The following is an 18,079-nucleotide window of genomic DNA, read 5'->3' as shown; positions in this document are numbered from 1 at the left end:
CTAATAGTGCAGCCAGGATTCACTCCCCAGACTGGTGACGTGAGGAATGAGACAGGGAGAGGAAGAATAGAGTAGTTGGACAGGAATCTGTTCCTGGTTCAGCATGGAGCTGCCAGTGCCCTCTAAACCCACAGACCTCCTCCCCACAGGCCCAGATGCCCTTCTTTGCTACCTTCACTCTGCCACTGAGAAAGGAAGAGAAAACAGTGCTCAGGAAATGGGGTAGGAGGAGGAGAAATGATTGCTGAAATGAGTGCTGACCTAAGGGTTACTTGCCCCCTTCGTGCCACCCCCAATCCACCAGCTGCTTCCTCCCTCTTCATTTTGGCCCATGTAACAGGCCAGACATGATCTCATTCTGCAGCTGCTAATGGGGAACAGAAGGTTTTCTACTGGGATGAATGGGCAAGAGAAGAGGAAACAGGTGCAGAGCTAGGCAGGGGCTAGAGTATGTGTTCTCTGCCCCCCCCCCCCCATAGTGCCAAGATCCAGTAGGTGGGGTCCAACTGAGGCCTGGCTGCGACTCTCTTGTCTGCCTCTTGGGATCTCCCCTGGACTATGAGGACCCTCGCACTCATTTTCTCTCTCATCTGATGTCAGAGCAGACCAAACTGTCACGCAGCAGTCTCATGCTGAATTCTCAGGCCTCTCAGGTGTAGAAGGGTCTTGCAAGGGTCACTTTGAATTCATGCAGCTGTCACAAGTGTGAGGCCATGGGTTAGAGGTGCTTTCCTTGCCATTTTCAAAAATGAAAAATAACTTTGTGGATGGTGGAAATAGTACAGTCCACGAATGAAGCAAGTTAAGCTGGGAGAGCAAGTTAGGGTTCTGCTTGCTCAGAAAGTCATTGATTTCCCATCTAACATCAGTGAATTTGGAGGGCTAGCAAACGGAGTGGGTGCTCACTGGATGTGGTGCACACAGGTTGGCGGGTGTACCCTGTAGGTCTGATATGTGAGATGTGGCAGCTATAATGAGAACTCTTGGGGAGTGGGTGCAGCCAACACCCGAGGAAGAGGAGGGCTGCAAGATGCAAATTGCACTGACGTTTTTAAAGGTTGAAACTAACACCACTCCTCTGGTTTAGAATTACTAACTCCTGGTCTCAGGAAACAACGTGGTGGTGCTGACAGCCCTTCAGGACCAAGGACAGCGTCTAGCACGTCCTGTCACCCTCGAAATTTTGAGAGATGATACACTGAATTTGAGTTTATGAAATCTTGCCCTTCCTTCATCAACCAACCTCCTCTTAAAGAAAGTTCCTCAATCAATGCACACACTCCTTTTCCCATTCCCTTCTTCCCATAGTGCTGCCACACCCACTGCCTGGGAGCCTCCATCACAGTGTCCCTCACTCCCAAATGCCAAGAAAAACCCAACAGCGGAGGAACTTTTGAACTTGGTCCCATGACACCCAGTGAGGGTGTGACTACTAGCCTTTGCAATTTACAGTGTAGCTCCTTCAGGGGACCATAATTAGGTTAAATGGCTTAACTCAGGTTAAATGGCTTTCCCAGAAATACACAGTAAATAAGGGAGGAGACAAGTCTTAAAAAAAAAAAAAAAAAATCAGGAGTGCCTGGGTGGCTGTCATTTACACCTCTGACTCTTGATCTCAGCTCAGGTCATGATCTCACGGTTTGTGAGTTCGAACCCGACATGGGGCTCTGCATTGACAGGGGGAACCTGCTTGGGTTCTCTCTCTCTCTCTCTCTCTCTCTCTCTCTCTCTTTCTCTTTCTTTTTCTCTCTCTCTGCCCCTCCCAGCTTGCACTCTCTCTCTCTCTCAAAATAAATAAATAAACTAAAAAAAAAAAAAAAACCCACAAAACCCAGAAAGCTATTGCATATAAATTCAAAAAGTGCAAAGATACAAAAAGATACACGCTTTCTACCCAGACCCCCTCCCTAGAGACAAACCAGGAAGCAAAACAAGTTTCTTGCACAGTATATCCTTCCAGAGAAATTCTGTGCATTTACAAGGATTTACACACATATGTATATTATATATACCTGCTTGTATGTGTGTCTGTGTATGTGTACAATTTCCGCCCTCCTTTGGAGCTGGGATTTGAACCACAGCCTCTGGGGCTGCAGAAGCTGGGATCTGAGTCAATAGTTCTCACAACAAGCACACAGTTCAAGTTCTCTGAGGGTGTCAAGTGCATAGGGAAAGGGGAGGGCTGGGAATTAAGAGACTCAGAATGAAGTCCTCTCTCTGAATTGATGTTCCTGAGCAAGACTTTCTCTTCAATGGTTCTCAGGAAATGAAGGTGTTGGATCAGATGACTGCTTAGACACATTCTGGTCCTGATATTCTCAGAGTTTATGTAGTCAGATTGTTCTGGAAGCACAAAGTAGAGATCAAGGATCATGACCTCTGATCATCCTCTGAGCAAAGTTGTGTTGGCCTTATGCCATGTTAGGGGTTCAGCTGGAACCTGCAATGGACACAAAGTCACAAGCACTGTGGTCATTGTGGTGCTCATGGGGCAAGGACTCCATGGCTGGAATCTTTGGGGGTAATGTCACTTGTGGAGGACATCATTTGTGGAGGTCAGGAAAACAGAAAACTCACCTCTGCCTGGAGTGTGGCAACTCTCCTGCCTGCCCTGCTGGCATCCAGGCTCCCTCCCTGGGATCCTTTCTCCATATAGCAGCCAGAGTGAGTTTCCTGTGCAACTATGCAACCCAAGCAAGAGCAGACCACTCCCCTTCCTGAAGCCTTTCCGTGGCTCCCCATTTTCGATCAAGATGTGCACTTCACAAATGCCTCTAGATGGTTCAGAAGGCCCCCACCACTCTCCCTACTCCCTCCCACCTTGAAACTTCCACCTCAGCCACTAGAAATGGCTTCACTTCAGTGTGGCTGCAGTGGGGACAGGTCCCCAAGTGCACCAGTTCTCAGATACCTCCTAGCGTTTGTATACATACATGCCTAGAATACAGTCTCCACAATCTTCCCTTCTCCTCTTCATTAATGTCCCACTACCTACCTTTCTTCCTTCCTTCCTTCCTTCCTTCCTTCCTTCCTTCCTTCCTTCCGTTACTTTTCCTTTCTTTTCCTTTCTTTCTTTCTTCTTTTCTTTTCTTTCTTTCTTTCTTTCTTTCTTTCTTTCTTTCTTTCTTTCTTTCTTTCTTTCTTTCTTTCTTCCCTATATTTTATTTTTAAGTAATCTCTGCTCCCAACGTGGGATTCAAACTCACAACCCCGAGATCAAGAGTCTCATGCACCACTGACTGAGCCAGCTAGGTACCCCTGTCCCACCATTTTTCTGATTTAATGCCATAGGCACCCATTCAGTATATTTAATGCATATCTTTATATCCTTATCCTGGTAAAATCTGTATTTTCTTGTTTGGTGTTCATATATTTTTAGTTTACTCAAATAGTGCTGTGTTACAAAGCACATTTCATTTCTTACTTTCACCCACTCATTAATATGTTTTTAATATTGTTGTTTTATCATCTGTTCAGTCACTTGTAACTGCTCCATAGTCCTCCAGAGTGGTCACCTGCCCGTGTTACCTCTCCACTCTCCAAGGCTTGACACCAGCCTGCTGCCATCTTCCCCCACCAAAAACAATCCTGCAGTGAACCTTTTCCACAGACTTTTGTGGACTGTGATACTTTCTTTGGCTATAAGCTCAAGAGCTCCAATTCCTGGCTTGTAGGATGTATATCTCCTTAATTTCACCGTGCATCCCAGCCTGTTTTCCAAGTTGACTGCCCTAGTGTGCACCTCCACCCAGAGAGCGTCAGCATGTTCATGGCCCCACACCTCATCAACCTTCTGTGTTACCCAGCTTTGCTTTTTGCCTATCCAATAGGTGTAAAGTGATAGGTGATTTTTATTTATTTGTTTGTTTATATTTTAGAGAGAGGGAAAGTGTGCGCATGTGCATTGGGGAAAGGGAGAGAGCAAGAGAATCCCAAGGAGGCTCAGTGCAGAGCTCCACAGGGCTCAATCCCACAACCCTGGGATCACGACCTGAGCTGAAATCAAGAGTCAGACGCTCAATCGACTGAGCCACTCCAGCGCCCCCATGCGATAGCTGATTTAATTTTCACTTCTCTGATTACTAAGGATTACAAATTATTTTGTTTGTTAACACTTTGGATTTTCTCTTTTATAAATTGCCATTTATATCCTTTGCCATTCCCTATTGAAGTTGCTGCCTTTTTCTTGTTGATGTGAATATTTATATATTCTATATATGAATCCTTGCTGATTTTGTTTTCTTCCTTGTCGGTTATAAACATTGCAGATCTCTCTGGCCTTCTTTCTATTCCTCAAACATGCCAAACTCCCCAGCCCTCAGGGCTTTTGTCCTTGCTGTTCACTCTGCCTGTCATGCTCTTTTCCCAGACACTTTCAGGCAGGAGTCTCCAGATACTGAACTCTCTGATGTCACCTCCTCAGACATATCCCTCCACCCATGCACTATCCATTACATTACCCGGTTTTGCTAGCATTACGGCCACATCAGTATCAACCTGTTCATTCATTGTTCACCTGCTTATTGTTTGTCTCCATATTAGCTGTGTGTAAGTTCCAAGCACTGTTAATTAGCCTCTAGCGCAGCCTGGCACACAGTAGCTCCTCAATGAACATCTGTTGGGTGAATGAATAAATACACCCCAGTCACACTGCATGAAGAGAAAGGTTTGAGGGCAAGGCTAAGAGTGCTGTACTTCAAGTGATACTTCAACTGATGACAAGTTAACGTCTAGTTAGTCTTCCGTATGTGCCAGGCACTGTGCAGAGCACTTTACGTGGATTATCACATTCGTTCTCATAATGACCCTATGGGGTAGGTATTCCTTTTATTTATGAGATGAGGAACAAAGGTAGAAAGATAAAGGAAGGCACTCAAGTCCCCACAACTTTCTAGAAGAAACTAGGACCCAGGGAATCTTCTCCAGAGTTAGGGTCCTTAACGGCTATATGCACTGTGGGGGAGGAGGCAGTGGTAAGGGAGGAGGTGGGGCGGCCAGGATGGAGCATCCTTATAATCCGAGAAATCTGCTCCTCCCCAGACAGGAGATGAAAGGCAGAGGCAGGGAGGATAATGCTCTCCCTCATGTCCTATATGACACTAGTGAGGCCAGAGAGGTTAAGTGACCAGACCGTGGCCCCCAGGGGACAAGCCACCCCCTCCCCGGGACCGCCGCCACTCCACCGTCCCAGTGCCACTTTTTCTCGGCAGGGACCGCGTGGCGCGCATCGGGTTGGGCGTGATCCTGAATTTGGCAAAAGAGCGTGAGCCGGTGGAGCTGGCGCGGAGCGTGGCAGGCATCTTGGAGCACATGTTCAAGCACTCGGAAGAGACGTGCCAGCGGCTGGTGGCGGCCGGTGGCTTGGACGCGGTGCTGTACTGGTGCCGCCGCACGGACCCGGCGCTGCTCCGCCACTGCGCACTGGCGCTGGGCAACTGCGCGCTGCACGGGGGCCAGGCGGCGCAGAGGCGCATGGTGGAGAAGCGCGCTGCAGAGTGGCTCTTCCCGCTCGCCTTCTCCAAAGAGGACGAGCTGCTGCGGCTGCACGCCTGCCTCGCGGTGGCGGTGCTGGCAACCAACAAGGAGGTGGAGCGGGAGGTGGAGCGCTCCGGCACCCTGGCGCTCGTGGAGCCGCTCGTGGCCTCGCTAGACCCCGGTCGCTTCGCCCGCTGCCTGGTGGATGCCAGTGACACGAGCCAGGGACGCGGGCCCGACGACCTGCAGCGCCTCGTGCCGCTGCTGGATTCGTCGCGCTTGGAGGCCCAGTGCATCGGGGCTTTCTACCTCTGTGCTGAAGCGGCCATCAAGAGCCTCCAGGGCAAGACTAAGGTGGGTGTGGGGTGAGGGGGAGGACCGGGGTTAGAGAGAGTCTGGACCAGCTTCCCAGAGGGAGTGACAGGGACTTGAAGTACATGTTAAGAGTTAGGTGAAGCAAGGAGAAGGATGAGAGACCAGTCATTCTGGCCTTGAAGGCAAAAGCAAGGATTTTCAGCAGGAAACAAGCATTTCACAAAGATTATCCTGGCTGCAATTGTAGAGATGGAATTGGCAAGGGTGAGGTCAGAGGCAAGGGAGCCAGATAGGAGGCCGTGATGGGGACAGTTGGGAAGGTGGGCTGGGGCATGACAGCAGAGGCAGAGAAAAGCAGACAGATCTCAGAGGGGCTGAAGAGATAGAATTAGGACTTGGGGGAGGGGGAGCGGTGAAGGAGAGGGAAGAGCTGAGGATGACTCCTGGCTTTGGACACAGATAGCTGGGTGCCTGGTGGCACCTGGTACTGAATTAAGGGTAACTGGAGAGAGGCTGGGGGGGGGGGGGAGGGGAAGAAAGTGAGTTCACTGGGACAGGTTGGGCTTGGAGTGCATGAACGATGACCAGCTGGGGTACCTCAGTGGGCCATTTTGTCACATGGGTCTGGAGTGCAGGAAGGAGAGGGAATGCAGAGACAGGCGCTTGGCGGGGCAGAACATCAGTGCGTTGACCAGATAACTCCCACCTGTGTCCCAAGAGCTTCCTATGCCTAGGGACTGATCTGAAGCTTTTGCCCTCTGCTTTAACTTGCTGTGTGACCTTGGCTAGCTGGCTTCCCCTTTCTGGGCCTCTCTATGCTTCTTTTTTATCCTGGAAAACTGAGGAAGCGAACCACGCAGCAGTTCTTATCCTGCATGTGAAGCTACTGATAGCTAAATTATCAAAAGTTTGTGTTTTTGTTTTTTAAATATTGGAGAATCAAAATTATCCCTACAACACCCCTCTCCTCCTTTGCATTCCTCTGGGGGGGTTGGAGTTGGTGACAGCTGGTGTAAGGGAGTTGTGGGCACAGTGTGGGCCATCGTGTCTGTACCACAGCTGTCATCTGGGCTGCTCAGAGGAGAGTGTCTCAGGTCATTGTCACCTACTGTGTGTGTCCCCACAGATTAAAAAGAGACTGTTGTGTTGGGGGGTTCTTGGAGGCCTCTTCCAGGGTCTGGGGTTCTAGAAGCTTCTGATTTTCCCCTCTATGCCCCAGAGGTGGGCCATGGGAGGACTGGCTTTATAAATCAGGTCATTCTGCTTTGGGAGAAGGGACTTGAAGGGAAGTAGGGAGTGAGGCCCCAAGGATTGGGTCTGGGCAGCAGGCATGACCACCAGCTATGGCACCCCCTTTCCGACAAGGCCAAGTGAATGCAGTTCAGTAAAGAGATCGTCAGCCACCACTCTGTACCCTGCAATGTGCCAGGTACAGGACTCCAAAGGTGACTAAAACATGACGTCAGCTTATCATCCAGTGGAAGGTGCATTATCTATTAACAACAGTGGCATGTAGAGTACAAGGCCTAATTGGAGGTATGGGCCAAACTGTGGGTAAATCAAAGTAGGCTGCATGGAGGGGGTGCTAATCAATTTGAATTCCGATGGATGACTAGGATTCCCACAAGCAGGCCAGAAGAACTAAGGGTCTGGGAAAGCCATGACTGAGCCCAGAGATTGGAGAGCCTTAGTGGGTGGGTGTCAGCCAAGTGTGGGATTGTGAAAGGGCAGTTGAGCTGAGAATGGTGGGCAGGGGCTACACTGTGCCAGGCCCGGCCTCCACACTGACAGCTCAGACTTCATCCCAGGGAGATGGAAGCTGTTAGAGAGGAGACATGAGGTCAAGAGTTGAGAGAGCTTCAGGAGGCAGAATCCACAGAACTAGGTGATATATTGGATGCAGGCAGGGCTAGGGTAGATGATGGGAGTTTCAGAGCTGAGAAGAGGGGAAGGGAGGGACTGGGCACGTTTGGGGATGGCTGGAGAGCTGGTGGACCCAAGACACCCTCTCCCCATCCCTCCCTAGGTATTCAGCGACATCGGAGCCATCCAGAGCCTGAAACGCCTGGTTTCCTATTCCACCAACGGCACCACGTCGGCGCTGGCGAAGCGTGCGCTACGTCTGCTGGGTGAGGAGGTGCCGCGGCCCATTCTGCCCTGCGTGGCCAGCTGGAAGGAGGCCGAGGTCCAGACGTGGCTGCAGCAGATCGGCTTCTCCCACTACTGCGAGAGCTTCCGGGTAGAGCGGCGCATCCCAAAGGCGCGCGGCCGCTAGGGGCGCCCTGCACAGAGGCCACCGCGCCCCTCTTCCGCCTGCATGCCCGCGGCGCCAGGGGGCCATATTGGGGATGGGAGTCTGTACTCAGCCACTTTCGGGGTCACTCGGCTCTGAGTCCCATCCGCCTCACCCATCGCCCTCTACAGTTCCCTTTCCTTGCATGTTATGCTTGGGGTCCAAGGGCTGAGGAGGAGAGCCCTTCCTTACATCTGACCCCTCCCTCAGGAGCAGCAGGTAGATGGTGACCTGCTTCTGCGACTCACGGAGGAAGAGCTCCAGACCGACCTGGGCATGAAATCGGGCATCACCCGCAAAAGGTACGGAGCCTCCTGCCTGCCAGCCGTCGCCCTCCGCCACTAGCCAGTCCCAGGTTAGGACCTCAGCGTCCTCTTCTCCCCCGGGGTGCAGATTCTTTAGGGAGCTCACGGAGCTCAAGACCTTCGCCAACTACGCTACGTGCGACCGCAGCAACCTGGCCGACTGGCTGGGCAGCCTGGACCCGCGCTTCCGCCAGTACACGTACGGCCTGGTCAGCTGCGGCCTGGACCGCTCCCTGCTGCACCGCGTGTCTGAGCAACAGCTCCTGGAGGACTGCGGCATCAGCCTGGGCGTGCACCGCGCCCGCATCCTCACGGCCGCCAGAGGTCAGCCTGCCCACCCGGGCCCCTACCCCTGCCTAGCCCAGCCCTGCAGGGTGAGGGGAGACACACGGTAGATGGTCTGAACACATCCCCGGTGCCAGACTGGATTCTGAGGATGCAAAGACCAATATGCTGCACTTTGCCCTCAAGAAGTTCCCAGTCTGAGCTGAGTCGGGGGGGTGGAAGTAAGTCAGCTGTATAAGCAGGTCGGTGACCACAGTAGGAAGCATGTCCGGGATTCCAGTGGGGGCTGCGAGGAAGCGCTGGCTGTCCACCCAGGTCTGGGCATTTAGAGGATGTCTGACCAGGTCTTGAAGGATGTATTGGGGAGGACGTGCAGCAGAAAGAGCAGCTCAGGAGGAGGGAGCAGATATGCAAATGTGGAGGTAAGACAAGAAGGAGGGGGTCACATGGGGAGGGAGGCTTATGCCACTAGCCAGCAGCCTGCAGAGTATGGGTTCTGGAGGTGCTTTGGGGAGGTCATGAGGGCAGAATGGATTCTAGGGCTCTAGCAACCCTTTTCACTTACTACTTTGATTTGCTAATTTACTATTTAGCTGATATTTATCGTCAATTGTTATATGTACTAGGTTTTAAACAGATATTTTCTCATTAATCTCTACATCCATTCTGCGCAGTGGGTGTTAATTTTTTAAATCAACTTAAAAAAAAAATTGGAAGTAATAAAAGAGGTATAACTTAAAAGTGTCCCAATTTCAGGGCTCCTGGGTGGCTCAGTAGGTTGAGCATCCAACTCTTTATCTTAGCTCAGGTCTTGATCTCAGGGTCATTGAGTTCAAGCCTGGCATTGGGTCCCACACTGGGAGTGGAGCTTCCTGAAAAAAAAAAAAAAAAGAAAAGAAAAAGTAGTGTCCAATTTGAAGAGTTTTGAAAAATGCTTATATGTGTAACTACCATTGTAATCCAAGATGAACATGGTCCTTGAGGGTGTTAATTGAAAAGATGATGAAACTAAGTTTTAGAGAATTTAAATACATTTCCCAACGTTATCCCTTGGGAAATCCCAAATACATATCTCAAAGCCCTTAAAATAACAGAACTGGGATTTGAACCTCTGTCTTTCTGCTTCATAAACAGACAAATGCTGTCTGTGAGTGTTAGGGCCGAATATTACATGAAGATGGATTCTTTGCATTCAGCAAATTTAACTAAAGCAGATCAAGCCTTTATTATTTTTACATCGCAGCGTCCAATAAAACCCTAAGATTTCATTTTTTAAAAACAGGGAAGTCCTACTGCAAAGATAGCTTACACGTTTTTTAAAAAGAGCCGTGCACGTTTTTTTAAGTGGGAGCAATGACACACTCAGACTGATTTTAGAAAAATCCCTCTGGTTGCTGTACAAACAGATTAGACCGAGTAAGTGTGGATTTGGGGAGACCACTGAGAAGGCGGAGTTGGGAGCCTGGACATCAGGGGGGCCCTGGGAAGTAGGAAGGATACAGAGCTTGGAGTCAGGGGTTGTGAAGACTTGTCTGTTCTGTTCACTGCAGTAGCCCAAGCACAAGGGATAGTGCCAGGCATACAGTAAATGCTTAGCAAATACTTGTTGAATGAATGAGTGAGAGGTAGGGGTTCAGGCCAATACCCAGGTGCTGGCTGTGGTGGGAACTAGGAAGGGAGGGTCCTGGGGAGGACTTGGGACGTATTGGGTTTGCCGTGTGTGGGGGCAGCTGGCCGTGTAGGTCTGAAGCTCCGGAGAGAGGGCAGGGCTGGAGGTGCAAATCCACGTCCCTAAAACACAATGCCCACCTCCTGAGACGCGCTCACTAAGAGTTAGCAGCCCTCCTTCCCATAGGCCCATCTTGCTATCTCAGTGACCCTTTTTTGAAGCAAGCCACCCTGCCTGGGCTGGGCGGGGTTGGGCCGGGCTGAGAAGGCGGGTGTGCAGGGGATGATGTACCTCATGGTGAACCAAGCTGTCTCTTGTCTGCTTCAGAAATGCTACACTCCCCGCTGCCCTGCACTGGCTGCAAGCCCAGTGGGGACATCCCAGATGTCTTCATCAGCTACCGCCGGAACTCAGGCTCCCAGCTGGCCAGGTGAGAAGGGGTGGGCAGGCGGGCAGGCTGGGGCCTCGGGGCAAGGCCAAGGCAGTGACACGGGACCTCTTTACAGCCTCCTGAAGGTGCACCTGCAGCTGCACGGCTTCAGTGTCTTCATTGATGTGGAGAAGCTGGAAGCAGGCAAGTTTGAGGACAAGCTCATCCAGAGTGTCATAGGTGCCCGCAACTTTGTGCTGGTGCTGTCAGCTGGGGCATTGGACAAGTGCATGCAGGACCACGACTGCAAGGACTGGGTGCACAAGGTAGGCACTGGCCTCTGTGGTCCCAGCACTGGCCTGTGTCCAGGGCACAAGGTCCTCCTCCCGTTCCTCCTCCCCTGCGTCCATCCTCAACCTCCATGGCCCAGCCGGAAGTCAGGAGCCACAGCTCTGACTGTAATTGGTCGTTAGCAAGTCACTCAGGCTCTCTGAGTCTCAGTTTCCTCATTTAGAAAATGGGGATAACTTCTCTGTGTTCTTCGCCTTGTAGGATTGTTGTGAGAAGGATGAAAATGCTTTGAAAAATAACCTCTGTGAGGGGAGAGGGGCCAGAGAGCCTAGTGCCAGACGCAGCGGAATCATGAAGAGCACAAAGCTGAGTTTGAATGCTGGCTCTGGCCTTGGACAAGTTACTTAATCCCAGTGAGCTTCGTGTTTGTTACTGGAAAGTGGGATAAGTGTAGTCTCTAACTCCCTAGGATGTTGTTATAAAAATTAAAAGAGCTAAAATGTGTGAAGTGCTCAGCAGAATGCCTAGCTCTATAGTAATTGCTTTATAATGGTAGCAATTATTATTGCAATTATTATGAGTACTACCACTGTTTAATTAATACCGTTGTATTTTCAGTGCCTGACACATGGTAGAAACTTATTAAATACTTGTAGAATGGAGGGATGGATCCATATCACATCTGCAGGTTATTAATAATTAATCAGTGAGTAGGAACTGGGGGCCTGGGCTGAGAGATAAAGCAGTCATCTGAGATGGAGCCCTTGTCCTAAAACAGCCAAGAAGACAAAAATATGCCCAGAACGACCAGATCATATGTAGGGTGGTACCAGTGCTAAGCTAGGTAGGTGAACCTCCTACTTGCCATAGGAGTATGGAGAAGGGAGAAAACCTTAAGGGCCAGAGTAACCGGGGAAGGCTTCACGGAGGAGGCAGAATTTGAGAAGCGTCTTAAGAATTTAGGTGAGTGGAAGAGAAGGCATCCCAGGCAGGAGAATTGCGTGAGCAAAAGAACAAAAGTGGGGGTGAGGAAGGTGCATCACTGGTAACTGCTTGCAGATGAAGAAACGGAGACTCAGAGAGGTACAATATTTTTTCCCATGACCACACTGGTGTTGAAATCAGAAAAGCTGGGCTCTGAACTCCATCTGTCCGACTCCAAAGCCCACGCTCTTTCCCAGGACCTGACTGCGTTCCATGGCACAGATCCGAGGGGGTGCGAGGGGAGGTGGTGGGATAGGGCTGGGTTCAGCCGGCACCAGAAATGATTGTCTGCATCTCTTCCCAACTCCACGTTCAGTGACGTCGTGTTGGTAGCTCGAAATCAGCCACGGTGGGAGCACCGACACTAAGGAAGTTGATAAACACTACGAATCAGGGTTTTATTTGGTTGATTGTCCCCCCCCACCCCACCCCCCGCCTCCCAGAGAGCTCATTGTTAAACATTGACCAGTACACCACTGGCTGGATGAGAACTACAGAACCAGTTTGCAGAGTACCTAAAGGCCAGGAGAAGACCCACGTTCAAAGCACAGGGAAGAGGGATCCCCTGAGGGCAGTGACGCCAGGCCAGGGGTTGTTGGGAGAAGGCTCTGACACCAGAGTGCATCCAGACTGATGGTGGGGAAGAGGGTCAGGCCCCAGAAGCCATGTCTTAGGTGCTGAGTATTGGGCTTGGTTTGGTGTTGGGCCAAAGAGACGCCTGGAGGATCATGGTTGATGGCCCAGCTTAGGTGGCAGGTGGCCTGCCCCATGGGAGTTCAGACCTTGCCGTGTTTACTCCATATCCCCGATGCCCACAACCACGCAAGCTGCAAAGTAGGCTCTTGAGTTTATGGAGTGATTGAATCAAAGATTACACAGGTGGAGCTGAGATTACTGGGAAAAGCAGACATGTCCACCAGGTTTACCAGGTCAACTCTAATCAAGTTTTCGTTCTGAACCTGCTGGGTGACCTTGAACAAGCCATTATTCCTCTCTTGGCCAGACTCTGAATCTGTGCCATGAGCAGTGTGCTGTCTTCAGTTGTGTGTAATTTTGGATAAAACAAATGTCTAAAGGCTCCCAAATAAATTTCTTCAGGGTCTGAATTCATACAGGTCCTCAGCAGAGAGGCAGAGGGCTTGGTTGAAAGAGCCCTGGACTTGGAATTTGAAGGCTTGATTCAGAGACCTGGCGCCTCCTGGTCTGGGCATTTGTGTGACTTGGGAGCAAGTCCCTTCCCTTCTCTGGGCTTCCTGCTTCTCATTCATAAAATGGAGAGGTTCCCCCAAAGCCAACCAAGGTGGAAGCTCCTCAGGTTCTTTCCCCAGGAAGGCTCTGCTCCACAAGGGTACTGGACATCCAGCCTTGTCCCAGCAGATTGTAAGGAGGGAGGAGGCAGGCGGGGTGGCGGAAGCCTTTGCACTGGACCAGTCCCAAAGGCTCCATCAGCCTTCCTTGGTTGTTGTTAGTGCTTGATTGCCTCTGGTTTTAAAATTTCTTTCCCTGAAGCCACATTTAGTGAGTAATCAATATGGAAAACCACAAGTGAACTGCACTCAAAAAAGGCCAATCCCTGAGGTTCTCCCTTGAAAGGAGAAAAACATTCAATAAGCACTTACCAGAGCACCCATTAATAGTAAGTAATATCCTCAGAACAACCTTGTGAAATAGGTTTATTATTCTCCTTTACAGAGGAGGAAATAATAACACCTGTTATTTATTAAGCACCCACTGCATGCTGGGCACTGTTCTAACCACTTGTCGTGGGACATTGCAGGTATCCCCAACCATCCCACCAGACAGGGACTGTCATGAACCCTATTTTGAACCTTATTTTATATATGAGAAAACAGAGGCTTTGAGAGCCTGTTGTTTGCCTCAGGCCACAAAGCCTGTGTCAGAGATTCGATGTGAACCCCCATCTGATGATTCCAGAGTTCAGTCCCCAACTGCTATGCTATGTTATTTATTTTTCTTCCTTCCTTCCTCTTCCTTCCTTTTTTCTTTCTTTCTTTCTTCCTTTCTTTCCCTTCCTTCCTTCCTTCCTTCCTTCTAACCATTCAGTCTGCCTTCCTTCCTTCCTTCTTTCTTTCTTCTCTTTCTCTTTCTTTCTCTCTTTTGCTTGCTTATTCTTTCTTTCCTTCCTTCCTTCCTTCCTTCCTTCCTTCCTTCCTTCCTTCCTTCCCTCCTTCCTTCCTTCCAACCATCCAGCCATCCATTAAGTATTTGGCAAGGGCTGACTATGGGCGAGGCTTTGTGAAAGATGCTGAGATGTAAGATGGGTAAAAACCAGACATGTGGGGAAGACAGGTATTAAGCAAATCACTCATTAACTAATTTAAGTTTGCAACTGTAGCATATGCTGAAGGGCCTATTACAAGAGCCTACAATAGGGAGAACTGGCCTAGTCAGAGAAGTGAGGGAAGACTTCCCTGGGAAAGTATGGATTGAGCTCAGATCAGAAAAATGAGTAGGCATTAGTTAGGGGAAGGGGCAGGGAAGAGCATTCCAGACTGAGGAAACAGCATGTGCAAAGGCCCTGTGCAGGGAGGGAGGATGGCAAATCTAAGGGGCCACAAGATCTGTGTGGCTGGGAAAACAGTACAGGGGTAGAGTCTGAGAAGTGAGCTGTGGTCAACCACACAGGGCCTTCAGACCACATTAAGGAGTTTGAACTTTATTCTAAGAGCCATGTAAAATCCTGAAGAGTTTTAAGCAGGGGATGACACGATCAGATTTGCATTTTGCAAACAGCAGCCAGGTGAAAGGGCAACGCAGAGAACAAGTTAGAGGGGGCAAGAGTGGATGAGGAGAGACCTGGCAGGGGATAAAGATGAGGGGGGTTGGAGCAGAGTGGTGGTGGGGTGGAAGAAGAGAAAAATGGGTGGATTTGAGAAAAAAGTAAGAAGTACAAATTGCCAGGGCTGGTGACAGATCAGTTTGGCTGCAGCAGGTCATGTTTTTCTTCTGACACCAAATCGTGTGGGTTTTTTCTAACACCAACAAACCAATTCTTGCAATTTGCCAACACCAACTGGGTGTTCCACAATTCAGTTCAATTCTGATGTTGACTTACCCAGAGCCAAGTGTCAGACTCCAGAGGGTTAAGGACTCTGCCCCACAAGTCTGCCCTCACTTCAGATGCCAGTTGAAAGTCCTGGGTTCCCAGGCTACCCGCATTTGTCTGACTTGACTACCAATTCAGGAGTTCCCGGGACATACACATCCCTCCCCCGACCAGTTCAATAATTTGCTAGAATGACATGCAGAACTCAGAAAGGACTCAACTATTACTGGTTCATTGTAGAGGATACGACTCAGGAACATCCAAATGTGAGAGAGGCCTAGGGCAAGGTACAGGGCATGCGGGCATGGGCAGGGGAGGCCCAGAGCTCCCATGCCCTCTCCAGGCCACCCTCTCAACACCTAGATGTGTTCACCAACCCATCTCATCCTTGGGGGGTTTTACGGAGTTTCATTATGTGGGCATGATTAAGTCATTGGCCACTGGCGAGTGAACTCAATCTCTGCCCCTCTCCCCTCCTAGGCTGTGTGTGTGTGTGTGTGTGTGTGTGTGTGTGTGTGTGTGTGTATGTGTGAATGTTTGTTGGGTACTTAAAAGTTCCAACCTTTTCAACATAGCTTGGTCTTCCTGGCAACCAGTCCCCATCCAGAAGCTGTCTAGGCACCCCCAACCCATCCTCCAGTCATCTGGGGATTCCCAGGGTTTCAGGAGCTCTATATCAAGGATCTGGGGCAAAGACCAAATATATACCACAAGTAGTGAGGGAGAAGTCAAGGTAGACTTCAGCACCAGCACCCCACCCCAGGCTTGGCCTTGGGTGGTTGGCCCTCCCAGCGTCTTCCTGGCCTCCCAGGTCCCCAGATGGGGACCTGTGTCTCTTTCCGCCTCCCCTCTTTTCTTTCTTCAGGAGATCGTGACTGCTTTGAGCTACGGCAAGAACATTGTGCCCGTCATTGATGGCTTCGAGTGGCCAGAGCCCCAGGACCTGCCCGAGGACATGCAGGCTGTGCTCACCTTCAATGGCATCAAGTGAGGAGGGGGGGCGGGTATCCAGCCCCCAGCCAGCAGCTCCCTCCGGCAGGCCCTCTGACCCACCAGCCTCTGTGCCCACAGGTGGTCCCACGAGTACCAAGAGGCCACAATAGAGAAGATCATCCGCTTCCTGCAGGGCCGTTCCTCCCGGGACTCATCTGCAGGTTCTGACACCAGTTTGGAGGGTGCTGCACCCATGGGCCCAACTTAACCAGTCCTTCGTTCCCAAGCCCTGCCGTGACCCCCATTTCCGTCGTCCCTCCTGAAGAAGCAGCTCCTCAAACCGGCCTCCCTCAGCATGGGCCCTTCTCAGGAAATGACTGTCCCTCTCTCCCCACCCTCATGGGCCACCTCAAACCCAGCTTCCTCAGTGTCTGGAAAGGGAAGGGAAGCCAGGCATTGGGGGTGGTAAGGGTCAGACCCCCCCCCCCCCCCCCCCCCGCCAAGCCCTGCCACCAGGTTTTCTATCTCCGGTGTGGGAAAGGCACTGGAGATTGAGGGTTCACAGCACACTACGCCCCGTCCTGCCCTGACAGCAGCAGCCAGCTTGCATAGGGGGAAGGCAGGCAGTCTCTGACAAGGGTTAGGGCCATGCCCACCTTCTCAGCTAACCCAGGGCCTGGGCCCAGCAGTCAGCCAGCACGAGGGTCCAGCGGATGGCTCTCCGCCTAAATCATGCCTGGCTCTCACCACTTCCTGCCACCCTGTGGCCTTGACCTGTAACCACTCAGTGTCCTTAGCTGGCCTGGCCTGGTCCCAAGTCCCCTCTCAGCCTTTCTGAGGTGCAGCCCCCTTAGCCACATCCAAGGTCAGCGTTGGGCTGAACCTGCCCTCACTCTGGCTGGTCTGTGGCTACGGCCAGTTTCGCTGCACCCAATGGTGCAAAGGAGTCCCCAGCTTGGGCCTGGGCAGCCGAGGCCATCTCAGTGGGCAGCTAGCCACCCTACTTAGCCTTGTTGCTGTGCCTCAGGTTCCTACTGGCCTGGCTCAGCTGGCTTCCCTGGCCCCTCCCCCACCCACATGCTCAGGGGGAGGCCGGAGGAGGCAGCACTCTGCGGCAGCGGCAATAGCCTGGGCAGAACCTGCAGCAACACGTTGGAGAGGCAAGATCCTGAAGAAGGGCAAGGAGTGCAGTTGAATCTCCCCCGGGAATTTTGCTAAAATTGCATTCAAGAGACCTGGGCAGGGCCTGGGTTTCTGCATTTCTCACTAATTCCCAGGTGAGTGGATGCGGTGGTCAAGGAATGACCCACTTGAACTAAGCAAGGCTCTAAAACACAAATCCCTCACAAATATTTGCCATTTCCCAGAACCACCGGAGCAACCCTCCCCGGTATTATCTCCATTTTACAGATAAGGAAGAGAATGATGTGCCATTTCCCAAATCATTAGTGGCAGCCCCATGATCCAGACCTGGCCTCCTGGTGCTCCATCCACTGCCTGTCCTGAGAATCATCCTGGAGGTTGTGCCCTGGGCAGGGCTTCGGACTGACAGCTGGCTTCTCCTTTGCCCCAAGAGGCTAGCAGGGGGAGACAGGTTTGCACCAAGAAAGGCTGACCCAGGAGCTGTACAGAAATAAATGAGCAGGAATGTCCCTCAGCCCCTGTCTCCACTAGGGTAGGAGAGCAAAAAAGTACCCTCCCCCCAGTAAACCCAGGCTTCAGCTAATAGGGTCAGCTATAGCCTGCCCTCCCTCTTCCCTCCCTGGGGCAGTGAGTTCACACCAGGCTGCCTCAGCTTCCAGAACCACCTCCCACAGGTGCTGGCCGGGTGTAGCTCTTGAGCCACATCATCAGAAAGTCAAAGGTCTTCAGGCTTGGGACTCGTTCCTTCCACTCCCCCTCCTGCAGGAGACACTGTCTTTAGCGGGTCCTGGCCCCAGCTCTGGCCTCCACCGCTCTTGATGCCTTCATGCCACACGAGTGCCCTTCAGTGCCAGGCCCTGGGTGTGGTGGTGACTGAGGCAGACTGGACGCTGCCTTTGCAGAGCAGAGACAGTAACAATACAGTGGGATGACTACCCTCCAGGAGAAA

The 18,079-nt window shown here is 51.3% G+C and overlaps 1 protein-coding gene across 2 annotated transcripts in view; it reads left to right on the top strand.

Moving 5' to 3' along the window:
- Positions 1 to 18,079, top strand: part of SARM1 (sterile alpha and TIR motif containing 1) — a 24,728-nt gene extending 6,649 nt beyond the window's left edge. For both annotated transcript variants that reach the window (XM_027034484.2, XM_027034483.2), the window contains exons 2-9: positions 5,211 to 5,829; positions 7,817 to 8,029; positions 8,294 to 8,385; positions 8,477 to 8,712; positions 10,670 to 10,772; positions 10,849 to 11,038; positions 15,920 to 16,041; positions 16,126 to 18,079. In XM_027034484.2, coding sequence (XP_026890285.1) covers positions 5,211 to 5,829; positions 7,817 to 8,029; positions 8,294 to 8,385; positions 8,477 to 8,712; positions 10,670 to 10,772; positions 10,849 to 11,038; positions 15,920 to 16,041; positions 16,126 to 16,255 — 1,705 coding nt within the window. In that variant the 3' untranslated portion in view covers positions 16,256 to 18,079. The remainder of the gene's footprint in view (positions 1 to 5,210; positions 5,830 to 7,816; positions 8,030 to 8,293; positions 8,386 to 8,476; positions 8,713 to 10,669; positions 10,773 to 10,848; positions 11,039 to 15,919; positions 16,042 to 16,125) is intronic.

This window comes from Acinonyx jubatus, chromosome E1 (assembly GCF_027475565.1).
Source record: "Acinonyx jubatus isolate Ajub_Pintada_27869175 chromosome E1, VMU_Ajub_asm_v1.0, whole genome shotgun sequence".
NCBI lineage: Eukaryota > Metazoa > Chordata > Mammalia > Carnivora > Felidae > Acinonyx > Acinonyx jubatus.
Note: the sequence above shows the minus strand (reverse complement) of the source record. Positions and strands in the feature narration are given on the sequence as shown.